Source organism: Borostomias antarcticus (genome assembly GCF_949987555.1).
Source record: "Borostomias antarcticus genome assembly, chromosome: 13".
In the NCBI taxonomy this organism is placed as follows: Eukaryota; Metazoa; Chordata; class Actinopteri; order Stomiiformes; family Stomiidae; genus Borostomias; species Borostomias antarcticus.
In genome coordinates this window covers 10298127-10320297 of record NC_140246.1, presented here as the reverse complement: position 1 = coordinate 10320297, position 22171 = coordinate 10298127, and the positions used below count along the sequence as shown (strand labels likewise).

Genomic DNA, 22171 nt, shown 5'->3' with positions numbered 1-22171 from the left:
CAAAACGCTGAGAGCTGGGTTGCCAGAATCAGAGCCTAATCCCCCATGCCGAGTGATGAGATGTCGCGTGTGCTGAAATGAGAAACGGCCGTGTTCAACTTCATTGGTACCGACAGATTGGCTTCACACATAACGCAACTAATTAATGTATGTACTCTAGGATTCCACTTGGCTCAGCTCACTCCCTCAAGACCTTGCATAACCACAGGCAGTTTCTATAACAACGAGTGCCCTCCCTTGATACATATGCTGTTTATCAGACCTATCACTACAGTACTTAATTCACACCCCCTGGCTTATTCAAGAAGAGGGACTTTTACTTATTCAAGGAGAGGGGGGAATTCTTGGTGACAGTATACTGTGTGTGTGTGTGTGTGCGTGTGTGTTTGTGTGTGTGTGTGTGCGTGCATGCGTGCGTGCGTGGCAACGTGGAACATATTGAACTCTGGTGGGCGCTAACACCGAAACACCTCAGCGAAGGACTGCACTCAATGCAGCGGAACTCAACTGCTACAATGTTGACATAGCTGCACTCAGCGAAGCCAGGTTCCTGGACGAAGGGTCCCTGAAGGAGGGAGGACCGGACCCTGCAGGCGGACAACATCTGCAAAGTGTAGGACTGGCAATAAGAACAAGACTCCTACTCCTCCTCCTCCTACGCACTGAAACACCGATTGGCATAAGTGAAAGGCTCATGTCACTCAGGTTCCCTCCGGCCAAGAAACGCTACCCCACCCTTCTAAGTGCCTTTCCACCGGCTCTACCATCCCAGTATGATGTAAAGGACTGCTTCTAACAGTCATTAGATGAGGCTCTCCAACGCATACCCAAGGAGGATGAGATCTTCTTGCTGGGCGTTTTCAAAGCCAGAGTGGGGACAGACAAGGTGTGGAGTGGTGTTATCGGTGGGTATGGCATTGAGCAAGTGAATGCTAATGGGCTGCGGCTGCTAAGTCTCTGTGCTGTGACCATTGCAAACACCCTAATTAATTTCCAATGAAAAAAATAACACAAACAATCCTGGATCCACCCACACTCCAACTAGGCACTGGTTAGACTACATCATTGTGAGACACCCTGATATAAAAGTCTCGCTCACTCGTGCAATGAGAGGTGCTGAGTGCTGGACAGATCACCAAGCCATTATGACCAGGCTCCAGGTGAAAAGTACGCCCTGCCATCCTTCTCCAGAGGTCAGGAAAGAAGAGGCTTGACTGCACCCAGCTAGAAAAGGCCCTGGGCGGGAACAACCTCTGCCGCTCTCTGGCTGAATGTCTGGAAGACATTGGACCTCATTCCTCAACATTTTCTTAAGTGCCTTCTTAAATGTCTTCTTACGAACTAACCAAACCAACCCTAAGAAAGATCTCCGCCGGATTCATGAACGCGTGGAAATGTGTTCTTAAACTGCCAGTGTTCTCAGCTGTTCTCCCCCAAATGAGGAATGCCACTGAATACACCTGAATTTGCATACATTAACGCCGAGCCAGCTCCTTACTACAGGGTCGTGTGCACACAGAATCCCCAGACAGCACGGAAAAAGTAGAAAGGTTCCCAATTGACATGATTGATGTTCCCGTGCAAATTCGACATTTTATTGTTTCTCCGCTGGCTCTTACAACGTGCACACTAAGCTTAAGCAAAGTGAAAAAAAAACAATACAAAATAACAATAGAAAACAAGACGGTATACTGTATATGGACTTTTAATACAAAATGCAAAATATATAGCCTACATGAAAGGGATGGGATATGCTGAGAGCAGATTAAATTGTACAATTAAATGCATGAGTAGGCTACTTGTGGATCTTGATAGGCCCTATCTATATTATGTAGGCCCATATGATATATTTTAGTTATGGATATTCACGTTTATTTACAGAATGTAGATGTGTCCATTCTGTTGACTATTGTGAACGCAATCACCTCGGATTGCTCATAAATTCAGCCCTTGCGAACATGGGCGCACTCCAATCTGGCCTATCTACGACTGCATTTCCGCGTTCTTAAATCCTGTTCTTGGATAAGAACAAATTCCAGATAAGAAACCATTCATGAATGCCAGAATTTTCCCGGGAACTTCATAAGTGGAGTTTCTTCTTAACTTTTTCTTAACTGTGTTCAGGAATGAGGACCATTGAACCTCTCCTGAGCTCAGATGATTCCATTGATGAAATATCTTCTATGAGCTCTAGGCTTTATGAGGTCGCATCCCAATCCATCGGCTACAAGAGAAAGCACCAGGACTGACAACACAGGTACAATAACTACTATACTCAAAGGCATGCACAAAGCACACAGTGCTGTCCTCAATAATCCCACATCAGCTGCATTCTGGCAGCGATGGCAAGCATCCAGGAGAGAGGCGCAGTCAAAATTGCATGCCCTGCAGAATGAGTGGTGGATATCGAAGGCGAATGAAATACAATCCCATGGCGATAAAAAATGATATGCACAACTTTTATGATGCAGTGAGAACCATTTACGGCCCAAGAAACGGCTCTGTCTCCTCCCTGGAGACAAATAAAGGACCAGAAGCTCATCACAAAAAGATGGCCACAACATTTTGAAATCCTTTTGAACCAGCCCTCCACAACAGACCCCTCAGTCTTGGATGAACTACCTGTCCGCCGCCACCATCGAAGACCTTGATCTTCCACCAAACTTTGAAGAGGTTCAGAGTGCATACGGTCTCTGAAAAACAACAAGACTCCGGGCCCTGACAGCATCCCTGCAGAGCTCTTTAAACAGGGAGGCTACCTCTGCACCCTTGCCCTTTTCCTGTTTATCACGCACATATGGAGAAATTAAGCTGTCCCTCAGCAGTGGAGGAACGCCAACATCATCTCCATATACAAAGGCAAAGGGGGCAAGTCCCTCTGTGGCAACAGCCGTGGTATTTTACGACTGGCTGTTGCTGGCCTGGCCAAAGTCATGCTGCAGTACACAGGTTGGTGAAAAACATCAAAGAGGAGCTGTTGCCTGAGGCACAGTGTGGGTTCAGGAGGAACGGGAGTTCTGTGGACATGGTGTTCACAGAACGGCAGCTCCAGGAAAAGCAGCAACAGGACCTCTTCAAAGCCTTCGACCTGTCAAAGGCTTCTGACACAGTCAACGGCGAGCTTCTGTGGAACATCCTCCTGAAGTTTGGCATTCCACGAAGGTTTGTCAATATCCTTCAACAATTCCATGGGGGGATGATAGCACGTGTGACCATTGGAGGCCATGAATCCGAGCCCTTTAGTGTCTGCACTGGTAGGGGTGCATCCTTGCTCTACATCTTTTTAACATCTTCCTCCTTTGTGTGACAAAGGAGTGCTGCACCGCAAGGAGATCAGGGACAGTGGGGTCACTGTGGACTTCAGACTTGATGGAAGTCTGTTCAACACCCGAAGGCTCCAAGCGGTCACTTAAATAACATCTGAGCATGTCATCAAGATACAGTATGCAGATGACCTCCTTCAAATACCTGGGCGGTTTCCTCTCTGACGACTGCGGCGTCGAAAAGGGAGATAGAAAACCGGATTAAGCAGGTATCATCTTCTTTTGGCAGACTCCGGAGAAGGGTCTTTCAAAATAAAGACCTCAGCCTCCACACAAAAATATCTGTGTACCTGGCAGGTGTCATCGTAACTCTCCTCTACAGCTGTGAGGAGCGGACCCTGCACAGCCGCATCCTCACCCTGAGGATAACCTGGCGTGACCAAGGGCCCCATAATGAAATACTCTGCGTGACCGACTGCATCAGTATGGAGGCTACCGTGACGCGGCGCCAACTCCACTGGCTCGGCCGTGTCATCGGGATGCCCAAAGAGGCCACAGCCACACAAAGTAGCAGAGGCAGGACTGTCATCGTCTGACACGACCGTCAACCTTAAGCAGTGTGTGTGTGTGTGTGTGTGTGTGTGTGTGTGCGCGAGCGTTACCTGGTGAAGTCCTCCTCATCCTCCCTCTTCTGTCTCAGCTGTCTGGGTTGAGCCATGTTGGCCCAGTTGGGCAGAGACTGGAGTAGACGGCTAATGTCCTCATCCTTGGACCAGGAAGCACTGATGGTCAGCTTCTCCTCACACTGGACAATAGCCCTGTAGACACGTACACCCGCACACCCGCACACACGCACACACACACACACACACACACACACACACACACACACACACACACACACACACACACACACACACGTTACTGCCGGCACACATGATACGTTTCCAACAGGGAGTCTTTGTTTTTTAAAGAGTGAGTGCACTGCTTAGCTCAGCACTGTATTACCCACACAAACCCTGCTAACTAAACACACAAACACACACACACACACACAGGTCGACAGCACACACTTAAATTCATACATCTGGCAGCTAAGAGGCAGTGTTTTGAAGCTCCCCCCGGAGTTCATAACAGTTGGTGAGGGGAGGGGAGGGGCTGTGGGGGAGAGCCGCTGGGCCGGCATCTGCATAAGGTCAGGGGTCACCCTATATCTCTCTGGGGTTCAGCCAGATGAAGGCAAGCCTTACAAAGGTTGCCAACAAGATTGTGCGTGTACAACATTAATTCACTCTCTATGTGAGTGTGTCTGTATGTTACGTCTGGAGTGTGGTGTGTGGTATTGGTCTCTCTCTGTTTTCTTCCCCCCAGGTGATTGCCCCCCCCCCCCCTCTGTTACCTGGTGGAGAGGTGTGTGTGTGCGCGCGGCTGGTTCCAATCTGCTGATTGTGGCCGGGGACATACAGCTATGTAAGAGAGGGAGAGAGACACCAGTCGAGGCCCTGTCGCCTGTGTGGTCTTCTTTTTCTTTGGTAGTTTCTGTTGAGTCTCGGTGAGACTGTCTTCTGGATTTTTGTATGGTTTTTGATTAAATTATTCTTTGCATCCGTTTTGTCCTGCCTCCTTTGTCCCCCCCGGTTTAGATCATTCTGTGTTACTCTCCCCATCATACCCCTAGACGCCTTTCATTTTGGGGGGACGTAATCTCAGAGACAGACACACACACACACACACACGATGGCAGCACCGTCATTACTTAAACGCAGGGTTTGATGCACTCTGAGACGAAGTTCCGGCGCTGACCTGTAGGCGGTGTTGCAGACCTCCTTGTACTCCTTGAGCTTGTCGCACACCATCTCTAGGAACTGGTTGGAGTAGGCACTCAGGTCCTGCATCAGGCTCATCAGATCCTGGATGGACTTCTCCACCACAACAGTACTCTGGAGAGGGAGGAAGGGTGAGAGCAAGGGAGAGAGAGAGGGAGGCAGGGAGGGAGAGAGTGAAGGAGAGAGGGGGAGAGGGAGGGAGAGGGAGGGAGAGAGAGGGAGGGAGAGAGAAGGAGAGAGCGAGAGGGAGAGAGAGGGTGGGAGGGAGAGAGCGAGTGAGGGAGGGAGGGGGAGAGGGAGGGAGATAGGAAAAGAGGGAGAGAGGGATGGAGAGAGAGAAGAAGGGAGGGAGAGAGAGAGAGGGAGGGTAAATAGTAAATGGACTTAATTTATATATTGCTTTGATCCAAAGCCGTTTACAATGGCTTCGCATTCACCCATTCACACACCACACATACACACACCAATGGTGGCAGCTGCCATGCAAGGTGCTAGCCTGCTCATTCAGCGTCTTTCCCAAGGACACTTCAACATGTGGACAGGAGGAGATTCGAACCGCCGACCCTTTGATCACTGGACGACCCACTCTACTTCCTGAGCCACAGCCGTCCCGGAGGAAGAGAGGGAGGGAGGGAGAGAAAGAGGGAGGGAGGGAGAGAGGGATGGAGGGAGAGCAAGCATGAGATTGGTCTAGTACACCGTAAGAAGTCTGTGCTGTTTCGGGTGGGGTGTGTGTGCAGGTGAATTCAGGTGTTTTATGTCGAGCTCCGCCAAGCCGTTGTCCAGGACACCTCGGCATATCGCCGCGGCGACGCCCGCTCAGGGGTCCTCTCACCCGCATCCCTTCACGGCGACAGAAAAGGGTGTGACTGTACCTTCCCCGATTCTAGGAGGAGCGTGGGTACGGTAGAACATGACAGGGCGCCAGAAGCAACGCCGCCGTAGTGGAGCTGGGACTGTCGGCGGCACGAGCGGTGTGATGCGCGAGCGGTGTGATGCGCCAAGCCGTCACCGCAGAGCAAATCCAGTGAAGTGATTCACCTGTCAAACACTGCGGGGATGACGGGCTGCTGTTGAGAGCTTGTCACCGACATGGCAGTGTGTGTGCGTGTGTGTGTACCCTTAGCGGCAGGAGCCACAACCAACTCTGACAGTAGTTATTACCGATTAGCCAAAGTGCTGCGACTAATAGGCTGCACAGAAAAAGCGGGGGGCCTTCCAAGTTTAAAACACGCACCTTGAGCATTCTGAGAGCTGTTGAACAAGATTACACCTCAAGCTCGCCGCCCTCGCCACTTACCAATCACTCCTCTGACTGAAACGACAGTGATAGCTAGCTATTAGCCTCGCGCTACAGCTAGCATTCTGTGAACACTGTGAAGTGGTGAAGCCAGTGAAGCTAGCTAGCGTTAGAAACAGCGGCGCTACCATTGTGTGGAGGTGCCGTTAGACACTGTTAAACCCGTGCCAATACATTTCAAAAGCGCTAAAGGCTAGCTGTCAGCAATAGCCAAGTGAGCTGCAGTGAGCGGGCGCAAACAGCAGGGGGCGCCAGTAGACTGAACAGGGCAGTTATGATGAGGGGGACGCTCAGTGTGAAGAGTAATGATATCCATATCAATAAGTACCCCTCTTTCTCTTCACCCGCCCCCAGCCCCCACCTCTCTCCCTCCTGGGGGGTAATGATCTGTAGCAGTGGAGAGCAGACAGGGGGGCACACAGAGCTGTTGCCGCCCCCCCCCCCCCCCGCTCCCCAGCCTTCCTCACTACCAGTCTGACAAGGCAGAGCAGAGACACACAGGCCCAGCGGGAGGAGGAGGAGGAGGAGGAGGAGGGGGGGGGGGGGTGCCACTGCACGTAGGTAACAGATGACTGATGGACCCAGTGTGACTCATGTGCCTAGTGGAGAGGGGGGGGTCGAGAGCTATAATAACCAACTCCAATGACTCAGCCAAACCAGCGTTATCAGCTCACCTTGAATTAGCCCGGCCACCCAAAACAATGACAGAGATAGTCAGCAACAGAAATCTCTCTCCCTCAGCCGGCGCAGCGGATCCTTTTGTTTGAAGGGGAACTGAACCAGCTCGTTCTCTTTCTCTGCTCCCGCTTTGAGTTAGCAGAGTCAGCTCGATATCGGGCCGGTTTGGGGGGAGAATGGGGAAGGGTAAACAATGGACCCCAGATCCATTACTCCTGCAACAAATGCTCTGGCGCTCGGCTCGCCTTGTCTAATTCAGCTCATTTAACAAAGCCATTCCTCTTAGCGGCAGAAATCATTAAAAAGCAATCAAGGGACAGATTGAGAAACGGGAGAAAGAGAGAGAGAGAGAGATGGAGAGAGGAAGAGAGAGAGGAAAATATTAATGGGGTACAGCCAAACTGAGGACCTTCTCCATCTTATTTAACTGTCACAATGGGGTAAGAGATGCATTGTGGGGGACGGCCAAACACCTCCCTCAAGGATGCTGATCAACAGCTTCAATCCCTCTACATAGCACCCAGAAACTCTCAAACCCTACTGGTAGCTGCTGTGTGGAAAACATTTGTCTCTCTCTGTCTCTCTCTATCTTTTTATCTCACTCACTCACTCACACACACACACACCAACCTCTCAAACAAGCTCTTTGAATTTGACTCTAGTCTGGAACACAGCTGGCTAGCATTTTTCCTCTTCCCTTCCGAGTCGGAGGCCTATTTAAAAGCAGTTGGCTCCGAAAATCACTTTCACTCTGGAAAATGGATCTGGGAATTTACCCGGAGTAGATACAAAAGCAATTCCCAGCAGAGCTAATGATGCCAACAGGGGCCCAGCGGGCCCTCGGGCTGCCACCTGATTGGCGGTTTGACTGTTAATGTAGTGGCATCGCCATAGAAACAGATATCCTCATGCTAATATTAGTTATGAGCACTCCACATAGTGGTGGATGTGTGTGTGTGTGTGTGTGTGTGTGTGTGTGTGTGTGTGTGTGTGTGGTGAGAGTGCAGCGTGGTGCTACTAAGTGCTACTAAGTCTCCAGTCTCAGGCTGTGATATTCCACACAGATTTGAAGAGGGAAATCACGGACCTGGACCTTGAAGGGGTGTGTGTGTGTGTGTATGTATATATGTGTGTGTGTGTGTGTGTGTGTGTGTGTGGGTGTGTGTGTGTGTGTGTGTGTGTGTGTGTGTGTGTGTGAAGGAGGGGAGGGGGGCTCAGTCAATCTCCCAAATGAATCGAAGGGGAAGGAGGGGGGCGCCCCCCTCAAATGTGGATGTGGAGAGCTAAAGTGTTTAACCCCGGACTTTACGGCATCTCACCCACACCCTGACCCAAAACCACCGTCATCATTCATGTCTACCACCAGGGGGTTCCACAAACAACACACACACACACAAACACACACACACACACACACACACACACACACACACACACACACACTCACGCACACACAGGCACATCACTGTGCATACAGACACACACATACATACACACACACACACACACACACACACACACACACACACACACACACACACACACACATACACACACACAAACACACACATACACACACATACACACACACACAAACACACACTGTGAGGGTGAAGCAGAGTCGTGCTTGAGTGGGACAGCATCTTGACAGATCATTCATCAACGTCGGCAGGGACGCAGGCCTCCGGGACTCCCTCGACACATGCCGGACAGCCCACATGCCTCTGCTTGTTCAACTGCAACACAGCCCTCGGTGTGTACAGTATGTGTGTGTGTGTGTGTGTGTGTGTGTGTGTGACTGAGTACTGTATGCCTGAAAGAGAGGGCAGTGAAATGTGTTTGCATGTGTATGTGTACGTGTGTGTGTGCGTGTGTGTGTGTGTAAATGACAGACCATCGATTGTTTCACGTGTGTGTGTGTGTGTGTGTGTGTGTGTGTGTGTGTGTTACCACTCACCGAGCAACTCGCCAGGTGTAAAAGTGCACACACAGTACTTATCCTCCAAACTCACCAGGGGCTGCATTAAACGTGATAGTGGCTGCAATCTAAATGAAAATAAAACGTTCTCATATCCTCCATAGCTTTTAACCCACTGGTCAAGGTCCCATTTACTGTTGGAAGATTAAAATTCACTTCAATGGACCCATGTGGAAAGTCATGTAAGTACTGTATGAAATTGCACTGTAAAGACTGCTAGCTCCCCCTCGCCTTGGTTTCCAGCAGTCCAATTTTATCATGTCCAATCAGAAGCTTCTCTGATGAGTTTAAGTTCTTATCAAAACCAATCAGCTTCCTCGGTAAGTATTTACCCACGTTAACACATCCAATCATCCGTTTGTCTGATGAAATCCGAGATGCTCATAGAGATGACCTGCCTGTCATACTAATGGATGAGAGAAACCTTAAATACAGAACCATTTTGTCTTATAATACATAGTTTGGATGGCTAAAGGCAGATAAGGATATTTGAGAGAAGAGATTTTAAAATGCAGCATTCTTCAGCAAGGGACGATGTGTATCACTACCAGATGTTCGTCAAGACGGCATCATCTTCATCATCATCTTCTTTAATTAAGTATTTCTAGTGTCCTTATTGAGAAATGAGTGTGAATATCACATTCAGCTCTTAACAGATGGGTTCTCTTAACCCCGCCCCCTCGCCCCTCGAGTGAATTATAGGGGTTCTGGCCTCAACACTAATTCTAAGAATTACCCCGGTGTTCAAATTTCCCCTGTCGCACGACGCCGCACTACGCCCAGAGTCACACCTCCTAATCATCCCTCGTTCCTAGGGGGGTAACCACGGTGATTGTCGAATCATTATCTTCCGGGGGAGGGGTGGAGTGGGGCCTCCCCCCTTTGAAAGAATTGCTAATGGCAACAAGGCCTGGGCCAGCAGTATATAGATATTTAAACAGAGGGGGTTGTGTGTGTGTGTGTGTGTGTGTGTGTGTGTGTGTGTGTGTGTGTGTGTATGTACACAATCCCCCTCATCCTAAAAGGGTTTCCATATGGGCCTAATGGTGCACAGTCAAGAACACCGCCCCCCTGCAGATGGCAATGATTCATTACAATAGTGCTGATGATGCACACACACACACACACGCACGCACACACACACACAAACACACATACGCACACACACACACACAATGACATTTCTCAATTTCAAAGCAACCCCCCCAGTCGACTCCAGCTGTAACTCAAAACTGAGCTGAAATGAGGAGTTGGTTTGTGTTGGAAGGTGGGCCCAGGTTTCTGTCCCTCTGGCCTCCAGGAGGGCGGCCTGCGTCTCCTTCAGCACCAGATAGAAACCTGTCCTGTACTACCTCAGGCCCTGTCTGTCTCTCTCTCTCTCACACACACACACACACACACACACACACACACACACACACACACACACACACACAGCCAGTCAGATTAGTGAGCGGGAACGTCTCCGTACCCCTGGCAGGTCAGCTGCCCTCAGAGCCTGTGTGAGCCCAGGGAGGCAGCATGTGCTCGGGGGAGATAATCCAGCGAGGATGGCAGACGTCTTGAGGGGCACAGCTGAGGTGACATGGAGACTACCCCGGTGCTCTGCCCTCTCGCAGAGGCGCCGTTTGTGGAAGTGACAGCGATTTTCAGCGTGTGAGACAATACGAAAAGATGTACGAAACAGTGTGAACCAAAAAGCTTTTCAGTGGGGCACAACATTCCCTCAACATTCCCACAACATTCCCACAACATTCCCTCAACATTCAAACGTGATTAGCATACCACAGCGATCCCTCGCTTTTTTGCACTGAGAGGAATAACAAATTTCAACTGCTGCGAGTTTTATTGGCTGCCAAATCCCTTGACAGTTTTTAACAGCTGTAAAATTGTCAACTGGATACTTAGGCACAATCCATTTCAAGATAGATAATAACGTAGTGTTTTCAAAAAGCATTTGGGCAAAATGTAACAGCATTTAAACACTTTTAGTGCATATGAGCCGATTGTGCCTGAATTAAATTGGGTTCCATGCAGTTTTGCAAGGAATCTTTTTTGCTAGGAAACACTGGAATAGTTTCTTCTGTAGGGTGCGTCTCCGAATGTTTGTGTCTCCAATTAGTGCTATCAGATACCACACACACACACACACACACACACACACACACGCACACGCACACGCACACGCACACACACACGCACAAACAAACACCCCCGTGGTCCTAATCACAAGGCAACACAATACAGCTAACTAGGGATTGTTCTGTGATTGGCTGTTGTTGTTTAGTTGGGGGATGAGAAGACCCTTAATGAAGAGACCCCCGCTGGCCAGGCCTCGACCCTAATGTGGGGGGTCGTGCCGGCGGGGGGCCAATCACTGCTGCCCCCCTACACCGCTAATACACGGATCAGTCAACACCGTCAACAAACAACAGGCCCCCAAATAAAAAGGTCAGTGTCATTAGAGCGCCTGGGTGAGTGAGCGCTTATGTCCCCTAGCAAGCATAGCTTATGCGTGTGCATGTGTGCGTGAACATCTTGTGTATATGTGTGTGTGTGTGTGTGTGTGTGTAGTCAGTGTTTGTATCCGCGCCCTCCCGGGTACAACTGCACAGTGACATGGACTTAAGCCAAGCAGAACTTCAGCTTCGTTAGCCGATGGACGGCGGGTGAACGCGTCTGCGGGGCGGGGCGCGCTCGGGCAAACGGTGCCGACCGAAACACGATCAACCCGGGCCCGGAGGTTAATGCCAGCACCCTTCAGTGCGTCCATTAGTCTACGGCCTCCGCAGGGCGCCGGGGGGAGGGGGGCGGACCGGCGTGGGACTGACGCCAGGCGTCATCACAGCTGTGGATCGGCCTCGACGGTCGCCGGGGAGCAAGCGTGAACGTGGAGAGATGACTGAGGGAGAATATAAATGTAGCTTGAACCACAGTCAAGAGGTTGGCAGACTATGAGAGAATGAGGTGTGTGTGTGTGTGTGTGTGTGTGTGTGCGTATGAATGATTCTGTCGATAGTGCACACCTATATTTGGCACACTTCAAAGCCAAAGGGTGTGTGTCCGTATAGTTTGTGTGCATGTGCCCATGTGTGTAGCCCATGTTTGTAACGTGTGTGTGTGTGTGTGTGCGTGTGTGTGCAAAGGGGGGAGGAGGGCAAGATTAATGGAGCCAATCTCCATCCTCCTCCTCCCATCTCTCCCACTTCCCTCCTGGATACAACTCTAATTAAATGAATCAATCAGTGAGAGCAGCCGTGCTGGACAGATAGCATCACATCACTACAGCTAACCACAGAGGGAAGGAAGGAGAGAAAGAGAGAGAGAGAGAGAGAGAGAGAGAGAGAGAGAGAAAGAGAGAGATAGAGAGAGAGAGAGAGAGAGAGAGAGAGAGAAAGAAAGAGATGAAACCACTGTTGGACTTTCGACTTATCATCCCGGTCCATGTTATCACAAGCGGACATGATTGGATCGTAGCCTCCTACTGTTCAACCACACCGCACGCTTTGAGTCTTATCAGGCTAGGAGCTAGCCAGCAGATGCCCCCATCTCTCCTGTTCATATTCATATCAGAATCAGTACCATACACACACTCTGGTGCCTGGTGATAGGCAAATCAAACTCCTACATTACATCCTTATTTTATTAGCATTATCATATGACCTCCACACGTAGCTTGTGTGTGTGTGTGTGTGTGTGTGTGTGTGTGTTTGTGTGTTATCATCAGTAGCCAGGGCTGAAGGGTGGTGTTAACCTTGTGTCCTGCAACCAAAGTCACTTTGTCCAACAGTGCATCGACGGTAACATAGCGGGTCAATGCCAGCCTATGAATGGGAAGATGGGAGATGTAGTCTGTGCATGACACACATCTCCTACAGCCAGAAACTCACGATCTCTCTTCATGCACCGTGTGTCCATGGCAGATAGCAAAAACAGAGAAGAGCCCTGGCTGTTCATATTGGCTGTTCATATCGGTTAGTAGGAAAGACCAATTTTCACAGCTTTTGTAGCAGATAGTAATGGTCTATCTGTGTGCAACATTCTGCATACCCTGTGTGTGTGTGTGTCTCTCAACACCAACAACACTCCAAGCACATTCTCATTCTCTCACACACACACACACACACACACACACACACACACACACACACACACACACACACACACACACACACACACACACACACACACACACACACACACACACACACACACACTATAGGAACCCCACCAAGTGTGAGAAGGATGTTGTAGGTTCATCAAAGCGCTGCTGTTAAAGCCCCACTCCCCCAACAATGTTTCTGTAGGTAAGGCTTCACGCCCGTTAATGATGTCTTCAACAACATGTGGGTTATGGCGGACCGGAGAGCAGGTGCGCCCCTAAATGTGCTCCCCTTTGGTTTTCCTATGCGATGGCTGCCAAGGTAGAGTGTGTTTAATGTGAAGCAGCAGGCTCCTCCCTGTCTCTGCTGCCAGTGGTCTGTATCCCCCGTTAAAACACCTGGCGTTCATGTACCCAGTCCTGGAGCCTAGGGGGAACACACACGCATGCACACACACACACACACGCACGCACGCACGCACACACACGCATGCACACACACACGCGTATGCACACGCACGCACACACTCGCACACACATGCACACACACACACAATTTCCCATCTTCATTAGGCCTAGCAAGGGTCACTGAGTCTAAACAACACATTTGTCAAACTAACCCCAACTACCACTACAGTCCAATACTATAACATGCTGTAATGTAACCCGTCCTTCCTCTAGAAGTTACTGGAGGTTTGCTGGACTCTCTGAAAACTCCAAAAACGCGAAACCGACGAGGCATACGATCAATATACATGAAGTAGCATCGGACAAGACGAGGTCTACTTCGTTTTCTGCTCGTAGGAAGCGGAAATCTGTTAGCGTTTCAACAGAGTTCTGCACTTTCCCATAAGCCACCTGCTCCCTCGGTGGGGAGGCCGACAGCACAGAGGACCGGAGGATGTTTGTCGGCGGCGGTGACACACTGGCCCACCGAGGGGCTGTCACGGGGCATGGTGGGAGGGAGTCAGTCTGGGAGATATACAGTATGGGGGGAGGCACACACGCAAACACACACACACACACACACACACACACTGACACGCGCGCGCACAGCTTGTGTTCGACTAGCAGGAGATGGAACAGACCTCTTTGATTGGGGTGATTAAAAAAAGCCCCCCTCCTCCCCAAATAAAAAGCCCAAACAAAGGAGTGTTTCATAGAGCTCCCGCTGACTGGAGAGTCGCTCATTAGCCCAGCGGAGTAATTAGCAAGATGCCGCAGTCCTCGTTAAGGGGCGGTCATAATCATAGCGGAGCGCCAGTGAACCCCGGGCGCACACCCTCTCTCTGTCTCTGCAACAAAATGCCCGGGGTGTCTCGATGAAGGGGTGCTATTTGCGAAGACGGGTACACTGATTTACACACACACATGTACACACATACACACACGCACACGCATTAACCAACACTTCTAAGTGAATCAATCCAAGAGCCACGACAGTCAGTGGGCCTCATCATGGTCCCTGGTGAATTCTGGATGGCCCCTGACTGGCTCAAAAATGAGCACTAATTGGCTAAACAAGGAAAACGCTCACACACACACACACGCGCACACACGCACACACACCGCCTAGTATGATTCCCACATACTCAGGCAGGGCCCCAGATATTGGAGAGCAGAAATCTAAAAGGTCGACACATAGCATGTGAGGATGAATGCGGCGCGATCTGCCCGAGGAGCTGGACCATAGGCCCGGCCGTATCCCCCGGTGACTCATTCACCCCCCCCCGACCAATCAGACGTGAGGCTGCGCTCGTGGGGGAGCCGCTTTACTCACGCTGCCGCGAGCACGCTCGATACACTCATTAACACATGGGCAGTGTATCCATGGAGATGATGGGCAGACTTCCTGCTCTGGAGGAAATAGCCTTGAGGTAGAAAGACCAGCGGCTGTTTGAGTATCTGTAGGTGTGTGCGTGTGTGTGTGTGTGTGTATGCGTGTGCTGCTTTTGAGTTTGCATGCGTGTGTGAGAGTGTGCGAGAGAGAGAGAGAGAGACTTTTGATGCTCTTTATTGAGACATCCTTACAAAACACTACACAGCACACAAATTAAAACCAAAGTTATCATCTTAAAAAAAACACCCACTCACAATAGCCCCCCCCCCCCTCCCCCCACCACACACACACTCACAAACACCCACAGTAGCACAGAACAGCGCGAGCTCACAAACCAATATCAAGTCCATCTGCCCCCACCGTACAAATCGCCCCCCCCCCCCCCAGATACCACGCCCCCTCAAACTCAGCTACCTTGTTATGATCACAAAACAGGTGTATTCTACCCTCAGCCGCTCAGAGACCATCCCCCTAACCACCTGGACTGGGTCCGTGGGCCGCGCCCCTCTCACCTTATTCCTCCGTGTAACCCAAATGGACAACTTAGCTTGCCCAAACAGAAAATTGAGCAAAACACACTTTGCCCTCCCCCTGCATGTGTACTGTAGGCCCAAAACAAACAGTTCCTTAGAAAACACAAACCCCAACCCTAAACATAACCCCGGCAAAAGAACAAACAGAGGAACAAGACGTGCACAAACAGAAAACACATGAACCACACCTCTGTCTCCTCCCCCACCCCTGGGTCAAGCCGGGCCAGAAAGCGGTTGGTGGCAAGGCCCCCGTGCACCACTGTCCAAGTCCCCTGTCCTTTTAGGGATGGGGGGGGTTATACAGCCCCCGCCACCTGAACCTTACACTGCTCCCCCCACCTAGAAACCCCTGCCACTGGGGGGTCCCAACCCCCCCGCAATGCCCTGACATTCCTCACCTTCACACATGCCTCACACAGAGCCCTGACCTTCACCTGTCTGAGGTCACCAGTCTCGGAGGACTGAAGGTCAGCAGCTGGCTCCCACTCTCCTGACCGTCTCCAGAGTCCACCTCAATCGTCAGCAGAGGAAACTCCGGAGAGTCTTCCTCCCTCGGACGGGCCAGGATGTCCTTCACTGAGTTGGGCAGCGCCCCCCGTACTCTTCCTCTCTCTCTCCCTCTCTCTCTCTCCCACTCTCTCTCGCCCCTCGTACCGCCACACAGAGCCTCTCCAGCAGCCTGACGGAGACGACTCCTGTCTGCTCTGACCGGTCCTGTGGTGTCCTCCAGCCCCCGTCCTCGGGGACACTGGAGCAGTGGGTTGTAGAACCGAGGCTCCTCCCACGCCCAGGGCTCAGCCTCTAAGCCCCCCCCCCCATCCGTAAGGGTCTGAGGCAGCCCCAGGCCCTCAGCAAAAAAAATCGGAAAGACCCATAAGGTTCAGCATTATCCTGCCTCATGAGGAAGAGCTGGGGGTCCGGCCCTAAACCAGCAGCCCTCCTCAGTAGAGCACAAGCCAGCTCCCCCCAGCAACTGTCCTGGTTTACAGCTCTACTCTCCTGATCCACCAGCCCTGGTCCCCCCTCACAGACAGGCAGGTACAGAGGGGAGAGATGGAGAGTGAGAGAGAGAGAGAGAGAGAGAGAGAGAGAGAGAGAGAGAGAGAGAGAGTGAGTGAGTGAGAGAGAGAGAGAGAGAGAGAGTAAGAATGAGAGAGAGTGAGAGAGAGTGAGAGAGAGAGAGAGAGAGTGAGAGGCAGAGAGAGTGTGAGAGAGAGTGAGAGAGAGAGAGAGAGAGAGAGAGAGAGAGTCATATAACCACTTTATTGCAGCAACAGGGTCAGGGAAGATCAAATGTTATTTCAGCTGCAATAATTATAATCCTGGGAGATAGGTCGGTGGGGGGCCCTAATGATGGTGTGTGTGTGTGTGTGTGTGTGTGTGTGTGTGTGTGTGTGTGTGTGCGTGCGTGCGTGTGTAAGTGTTCCCCACATGCTCCTCACCTGCAGCAGAGGCCTGTGGAGTCCCAGCACCTTCATGGTGTCGGCGTTGGCCAGGATCTTGAGCGGGTCGGCCGCCTTGCTCACCGCCTCGATCTCCTTGTTGATCTCTGTGCGCACCTGAGCCGCCCGCCAGACACAGACAGACCACAGCGTCACTGGACCAGCCGCGCTACTGTGACCGGCTGCCTTCTACTGCTGCTGCTGCTTTCGGTAACACTTTACAATAAGGGTACATTAATAAGCATCAGTTAATGCATTATTAAGCATTAAGTAACAGTTAACTAATGTCTCTATTAACCATTTGGTAATGTTATTTATGTTAACTAAGGTTAACTCACCTAACCCTAACCCTAACCCTAACTAATATATTAATTAATATTAGTAACCTAACCTAACCCTAAATAAGCATTAGTTAACAGTTAAATAATGTATTTTGTGACCTTGCTTTCTCTGTTTGTTTGTTCGTTAGCCGGTTTACGCAGACGTGACCACACCGATTTTCATGAAACTCAGTGGAGGGGTGAAGCCTGGGATGACTTGGAAGCTATTTTAAACACGGCCGGCCATTCACCTCCATTCATTTTTTGGGATTCTTGTCAATGGGGGGAATTGAAACGGCCATATCTTGACATGGGAAGGTCACAGAGACACGGGGTTTGGACTGGCACAAAGCTCTGCAGCAACACCATGCCCAATAACATGTCCTGCTCACACGCATGTGCGCGCGCACAGATCCACGGAATGCATTCATGGGCGGAGGTCTGTGCTCCCCAAGCACCATTTCTAGTTGTCTATGCGAGGAGAGGGTCTCGAGTGAGCGTTTCATCATACTGAGGTTATGTTGAGCTGCAGCAGGTCCTTGCCGTCCCTCACTGTAAGTAATGTGTAGTACCCAGAAGCTCTCACTGGGGCGAACCAACGATGATACTCATGGACACCGATGGGAAGACTCTTGGATTTTGTGTGCGTAAAACGATTGGCCCGCGCAGATAGTGAGCTGTGCAGGGAGGCTGATTGGCCTCTGATTGGTCACTGACCAAAGCATTCCACTGTTCAGGTACTGCTAACGAGTCCTGCGTTTGTGTGAGCTGTCAGCAGCACACAAGGTGCGATTTACTAGGCCTTTCTTCCTAGGGTTTTTATTACACAAACCGCAAAGTGTATTACAGTACCTAAATTAGTTTTTCATTTAGTCACGACTATAGGCTCCCGAAGAACTAATGTTCAAATGCAGCTGGATTTGAAAGGAAATGCGCTGGCTCCTCCCCTATGCCCAGGTTTTGTGGTGTTCGACTTCACTGTTAACAAATAAACAAAACCTGGGCATAGGGGAGGAGCCAGCGCATTTCCTTTCAAATCCAGCTGCATTTGAACATTAGTTTAACATTTATTTGTTTATTATAAGGATACCTATTAGCTGACGCCTAGACGACCAGCTAGTCTTCCTGGGGTCCGGGACAACATTAAAACACTACGTGACACATACTGTACAAGAAAAGGAAAGTAGGAATAAGCATAACAAATAAGAAGGAAAAAAAAAAAGAGCAAAATAAAAAAGAAAAACTATAAAAATGTATATAAAACCAAGACAGGACAGCAGATCACATGGATCTTAAAAGTATCATCACGTCAACAAACATCATTGAATTAGAGCAAAAACAAAAAAGAAGCCCTACAAGAAAAGTGGATGTGGTAAAACATCAGGATAGCGCATGTAGATGTAGATGGGATCAGAGTTCCTTTTTAAAAGCCTTTCCTTTGATAGAACGTATATAACTCGGAAGACAGTTCCATGACCCAATAGCCCTGTACATGACTTGTATTGTTTTTTTGTGCCTAGAGGACGTCCTGTCTATGGTGTGGAAGCACAGCGGTTCTGACCTGGTTCAGGAAGAGGTCGTTGATGTAGTAGGTGAGGAAGGTTCTGAGCTGGCACTGCTTGGCCTGGCCTGGGCCCATATTCATCTCAATCTCCTGGATGAACCTGTGGAGAGAAGGACGTGGAGAGTGAGAGAGAGAGAGAGAGAGAGAAAGAGAGAGAGAGAGACAGAGAGAGAGAGGCAGAGAGAGAGAGAGAGAGAGAGAGAGAGCGTCAGAGCCGACCGTTATCAGGACTCACGAGGCCTTGCTCTGGAGGAACCTTCAGTAAGGAAGAGAACACGGTCCGACGTCAGAGAACTGTGAATATGTCACCATCGTCACAGTCCAAGCTGAGGGCTAGATGCTGACCTGCTGTCTGTGTCTTCTTCAAACTCACTGCTTTAATCATCATAGAGCTTCCGATCTACGTGTGTGTGTGTGTGTGTATGTGTGTGTGTGTGTGTGTGTGTGTGTGTGTGTGTGTGTGTGAACAGAGAGGCAGCTGCTGGTCAGATAGGATCACACAGTAACGTGACAGACACGCACACACCTCATTTATCAAGGAATCACCGATAATCACAACGGCCCCGTCTAATACACTAACACGCACCACCGAGCACTTGAGTGTTGCTTCAACACACACACACACACAAGAGAAGAGAAAGAGGAGGAGGATGCTTGGACATGGTGTCCAAGCTCTGGGGGTACTGTGTGTGTGTGTGTGTGTGTGTGTGTGTGTGTGTGTGTGTGTGTGTGTGTGTGTGTGTGTGTGTGTGTGTGTGTGTGTGTGTGCGTGCGTGTGTGGGCAGGGTTCATAGATCAGTACGGCTGGGTGATGGATCACCCTGTGTTGACTGGATGGTTCCACTCTCTCTCCTCCTCTTCTCTCCTCTCTCTTGAGTTAAACCAACCCACTCACTCAGCACTGGGCCCAGCCAATTAGTCAGCAAAAAGAGCCATGGGGGTGTTTGTGTGTGTGTGTGTGTGAGAGAGAGAGAGGGAGAGAGGGAGAGAGAGAGCGAGAGAGAGAGAGAGAGAGAGAGAGAGAGCGAGAGAGAGAGAGAGAGAGAAATAGAGAGAGAGAGAGAGAAAGTGAGAGAGACAAGACGGAAAAAAACATGGGAAATAGATGGACCATGTAAAGTCTACAAAGAGCTCTCTCTGTCAGGAACTCCCAGTTGGGGAATCGATGAGTGAGTTCTTTGTAGGCCTTTCTTAGTTTGAGTGGAAACTCATCAAAAAACTCATTAAAAACAGCCAAGTTTAAAAATGACTCCCAGGCATGTGCCCCATCTTCAGGATGCACCATGCATTGTTGAATAGCACTCATTTACTCAAAATACAACTTGTGCTGACAACTCCATTTCCCCCGATTGATTGCAAGACAAACTTGCAGCGTAAACGCGACACGCAGAGTTGAGGGATTCATCAGGAGCTGCGGTTATTGTCATTGTCTCAATACGCGCATCATGGTGATGGATCTAGTCAAGTGTGTGTGTATTTCTAAGAGATAAGAGTGTGTGTGCGTGTGTGTGTGTGCGTGTGTTTGTGTGAGAGAGAGAGAGAGAGAGAGAGAGAGAGAGAGAGAGAATGTGTTTGCATGAAAGTTGGGGTGATAACGTTTGAATAATGTTGACGGAGGACATGGTACAAGGCTCTGTCCGTCTGGCCCTTCAGACAACGTTCAGACAACGTTCAGATCGCATAATCATTCAGAAAGCTAACGTTGATGGTGAAATTTTTCCTGTGATCCAATGTTTTCATTTTGTTAGTTTGTTGACTCTACTGTTTACTACTCTACTGTCATTTTCTTTCTCCACGAGAGTTGCCTGACAGTTGGTTTCTCAGAGAGACCCCCCACTATGTTAAGCGCCTCTGGTGTTAGGATGCTGGAACAGTGGGGGCTAATATCCCCCTCACCTCACACTGCCTCCTCTCCTGCTTTGTCATGTTTCTATTGGTTAAAACATGATCAAGAACTAAAAATTGTGCTCAGAGAGCACAGACCTCTGCTCCTGAATGCATTTCATGTCTCTGTGCACGCCAAAAATGTCCACCATTTTCATGAAAATCGTGCTGGTATTTTTTGCGTAGTCCGCGTACAAAAAATGAATGGAGGTGAATGGCTGGTTTGGGCGGCTCGTGGACCCCACCCGTGATTCGGATCCACTCCAAAATGTAATGGGTTCAATTCATGTTGGACCGTGGTACACCCTTCTACCGAGTTGCATAAAATGTGTCTGGTAGATTTTGTGTAATCCTGTTAATGGACACAAACACGCAACTGAAAACATGACCTCTTGCCCTGCGCTGTTGCTGGGGTGGAGGTAAGAATGACTGGAGGTGAATGGGTGGCTGTATTTGGGCCGGCTCTGTGGTGCCCCCCTCAGGTCACAGCCGGCGGGGGGCAATGCGGTGCACACCAGGTTCTCCCCCCCGCACACCCCGATCAAAACCCTCTGTCTCTAGCACCCCCACACAGGCAGTGACTTTGTTCTAATTTTTGTTTTCTTCTGTGTATCCGGCCAGTGATTCGGATCTGATCCAAAATTGAATGGGTTCTAAGATGGCCGATGATACAGCCCTTCGAAGGTGCTCCTAAAAATCGGTTTGGTAGTTTTTGTGTAATCCTGGCTCAAAAAATGAATGTGAATTCATTTGGCTGACCGTGTTTTTGGGCGGCCCGTGGACCCTCCTCGTGCTTTAGATCCGCTCCAAATTTTTTTTAATTTTTAGTTCTAAGTTGGACCATGCTACACCCTTCCACCGTGTTTTGTGAAAGACAAAAGCACTCACAAACCGAAAACATTACCTTTCGCCCTGCACAGTCACTGAGGTAATAAATAGTTATGTTCTATACTTTCTGAAAATGTTTGTGGGAAACCTTTGACCTAACAACACAAGCGTTTACGCTATGTAAACTTTCCTCTTTTGCAAAAGTAATGAAAAATAAGCTTTTAATGAATGGAGAAACAAAACTATATCTTTTCAGAGTTTATTAGAACAATCTGGACGACAACGACTGCTCTTCCCTGTTCTTTAATGCCAATAACTAAGAGGTGACATTGGCAGCGTTTCCCAGAAGAAAACGAAGCAGCTTGAGCAACAACATTGTGCGTTTGATTTTGCATAAGGCGTTTTTTTTTTTTTACAATGGCTTCGGAAACATCCTGTCAGCGCCTCAAACATCAATAAGCATGTACTATCTCTCCTCCTCTCTTTCTCTCTCTCTCTGAACCAGGTGAGGCAGGAGAGGGCCATGAACACACACCACCACCACCTCCTCCTCCTTCTCTCTCTCCTTCTCTCTGAACCAGATGGAGATGGGTATAAAAAGATGAGGAGGAGG

The 22171-nt window shown here is 49.7% G+C and overlaps 1 protein-coding gene across 1 annotated transcript in view; it reads right to left on the bottom strand.

The window, feature by feature from the left end:
* exoc4 (exocyst complex component 4) overlaps positions 1-22171 on the bottom strand; it is a 119769-nt gene that overhangs the window by 20280 nt on the left and 77318 nt on the right. The window contains exons 12-15 of the mRNA XM_084447796.1: positions 18844-18946; positions 16963-17079; positions 5067-5203; positions 3926-4081 (exon numbers count right to left, since the gene is read on the bottom strand). Of these exons, the coding sequence (XP_084303922.1) occupies positions 3926-4081; positions 5067-5203; positions 16963-17079; positions 18844-18946 (513 nt within the window). The remainder of the gene's footprint in view (positions 1-3925; positions 4082-5066; positions 5204-16962; positions 17080-18843; positions 18947-22171) is intronic.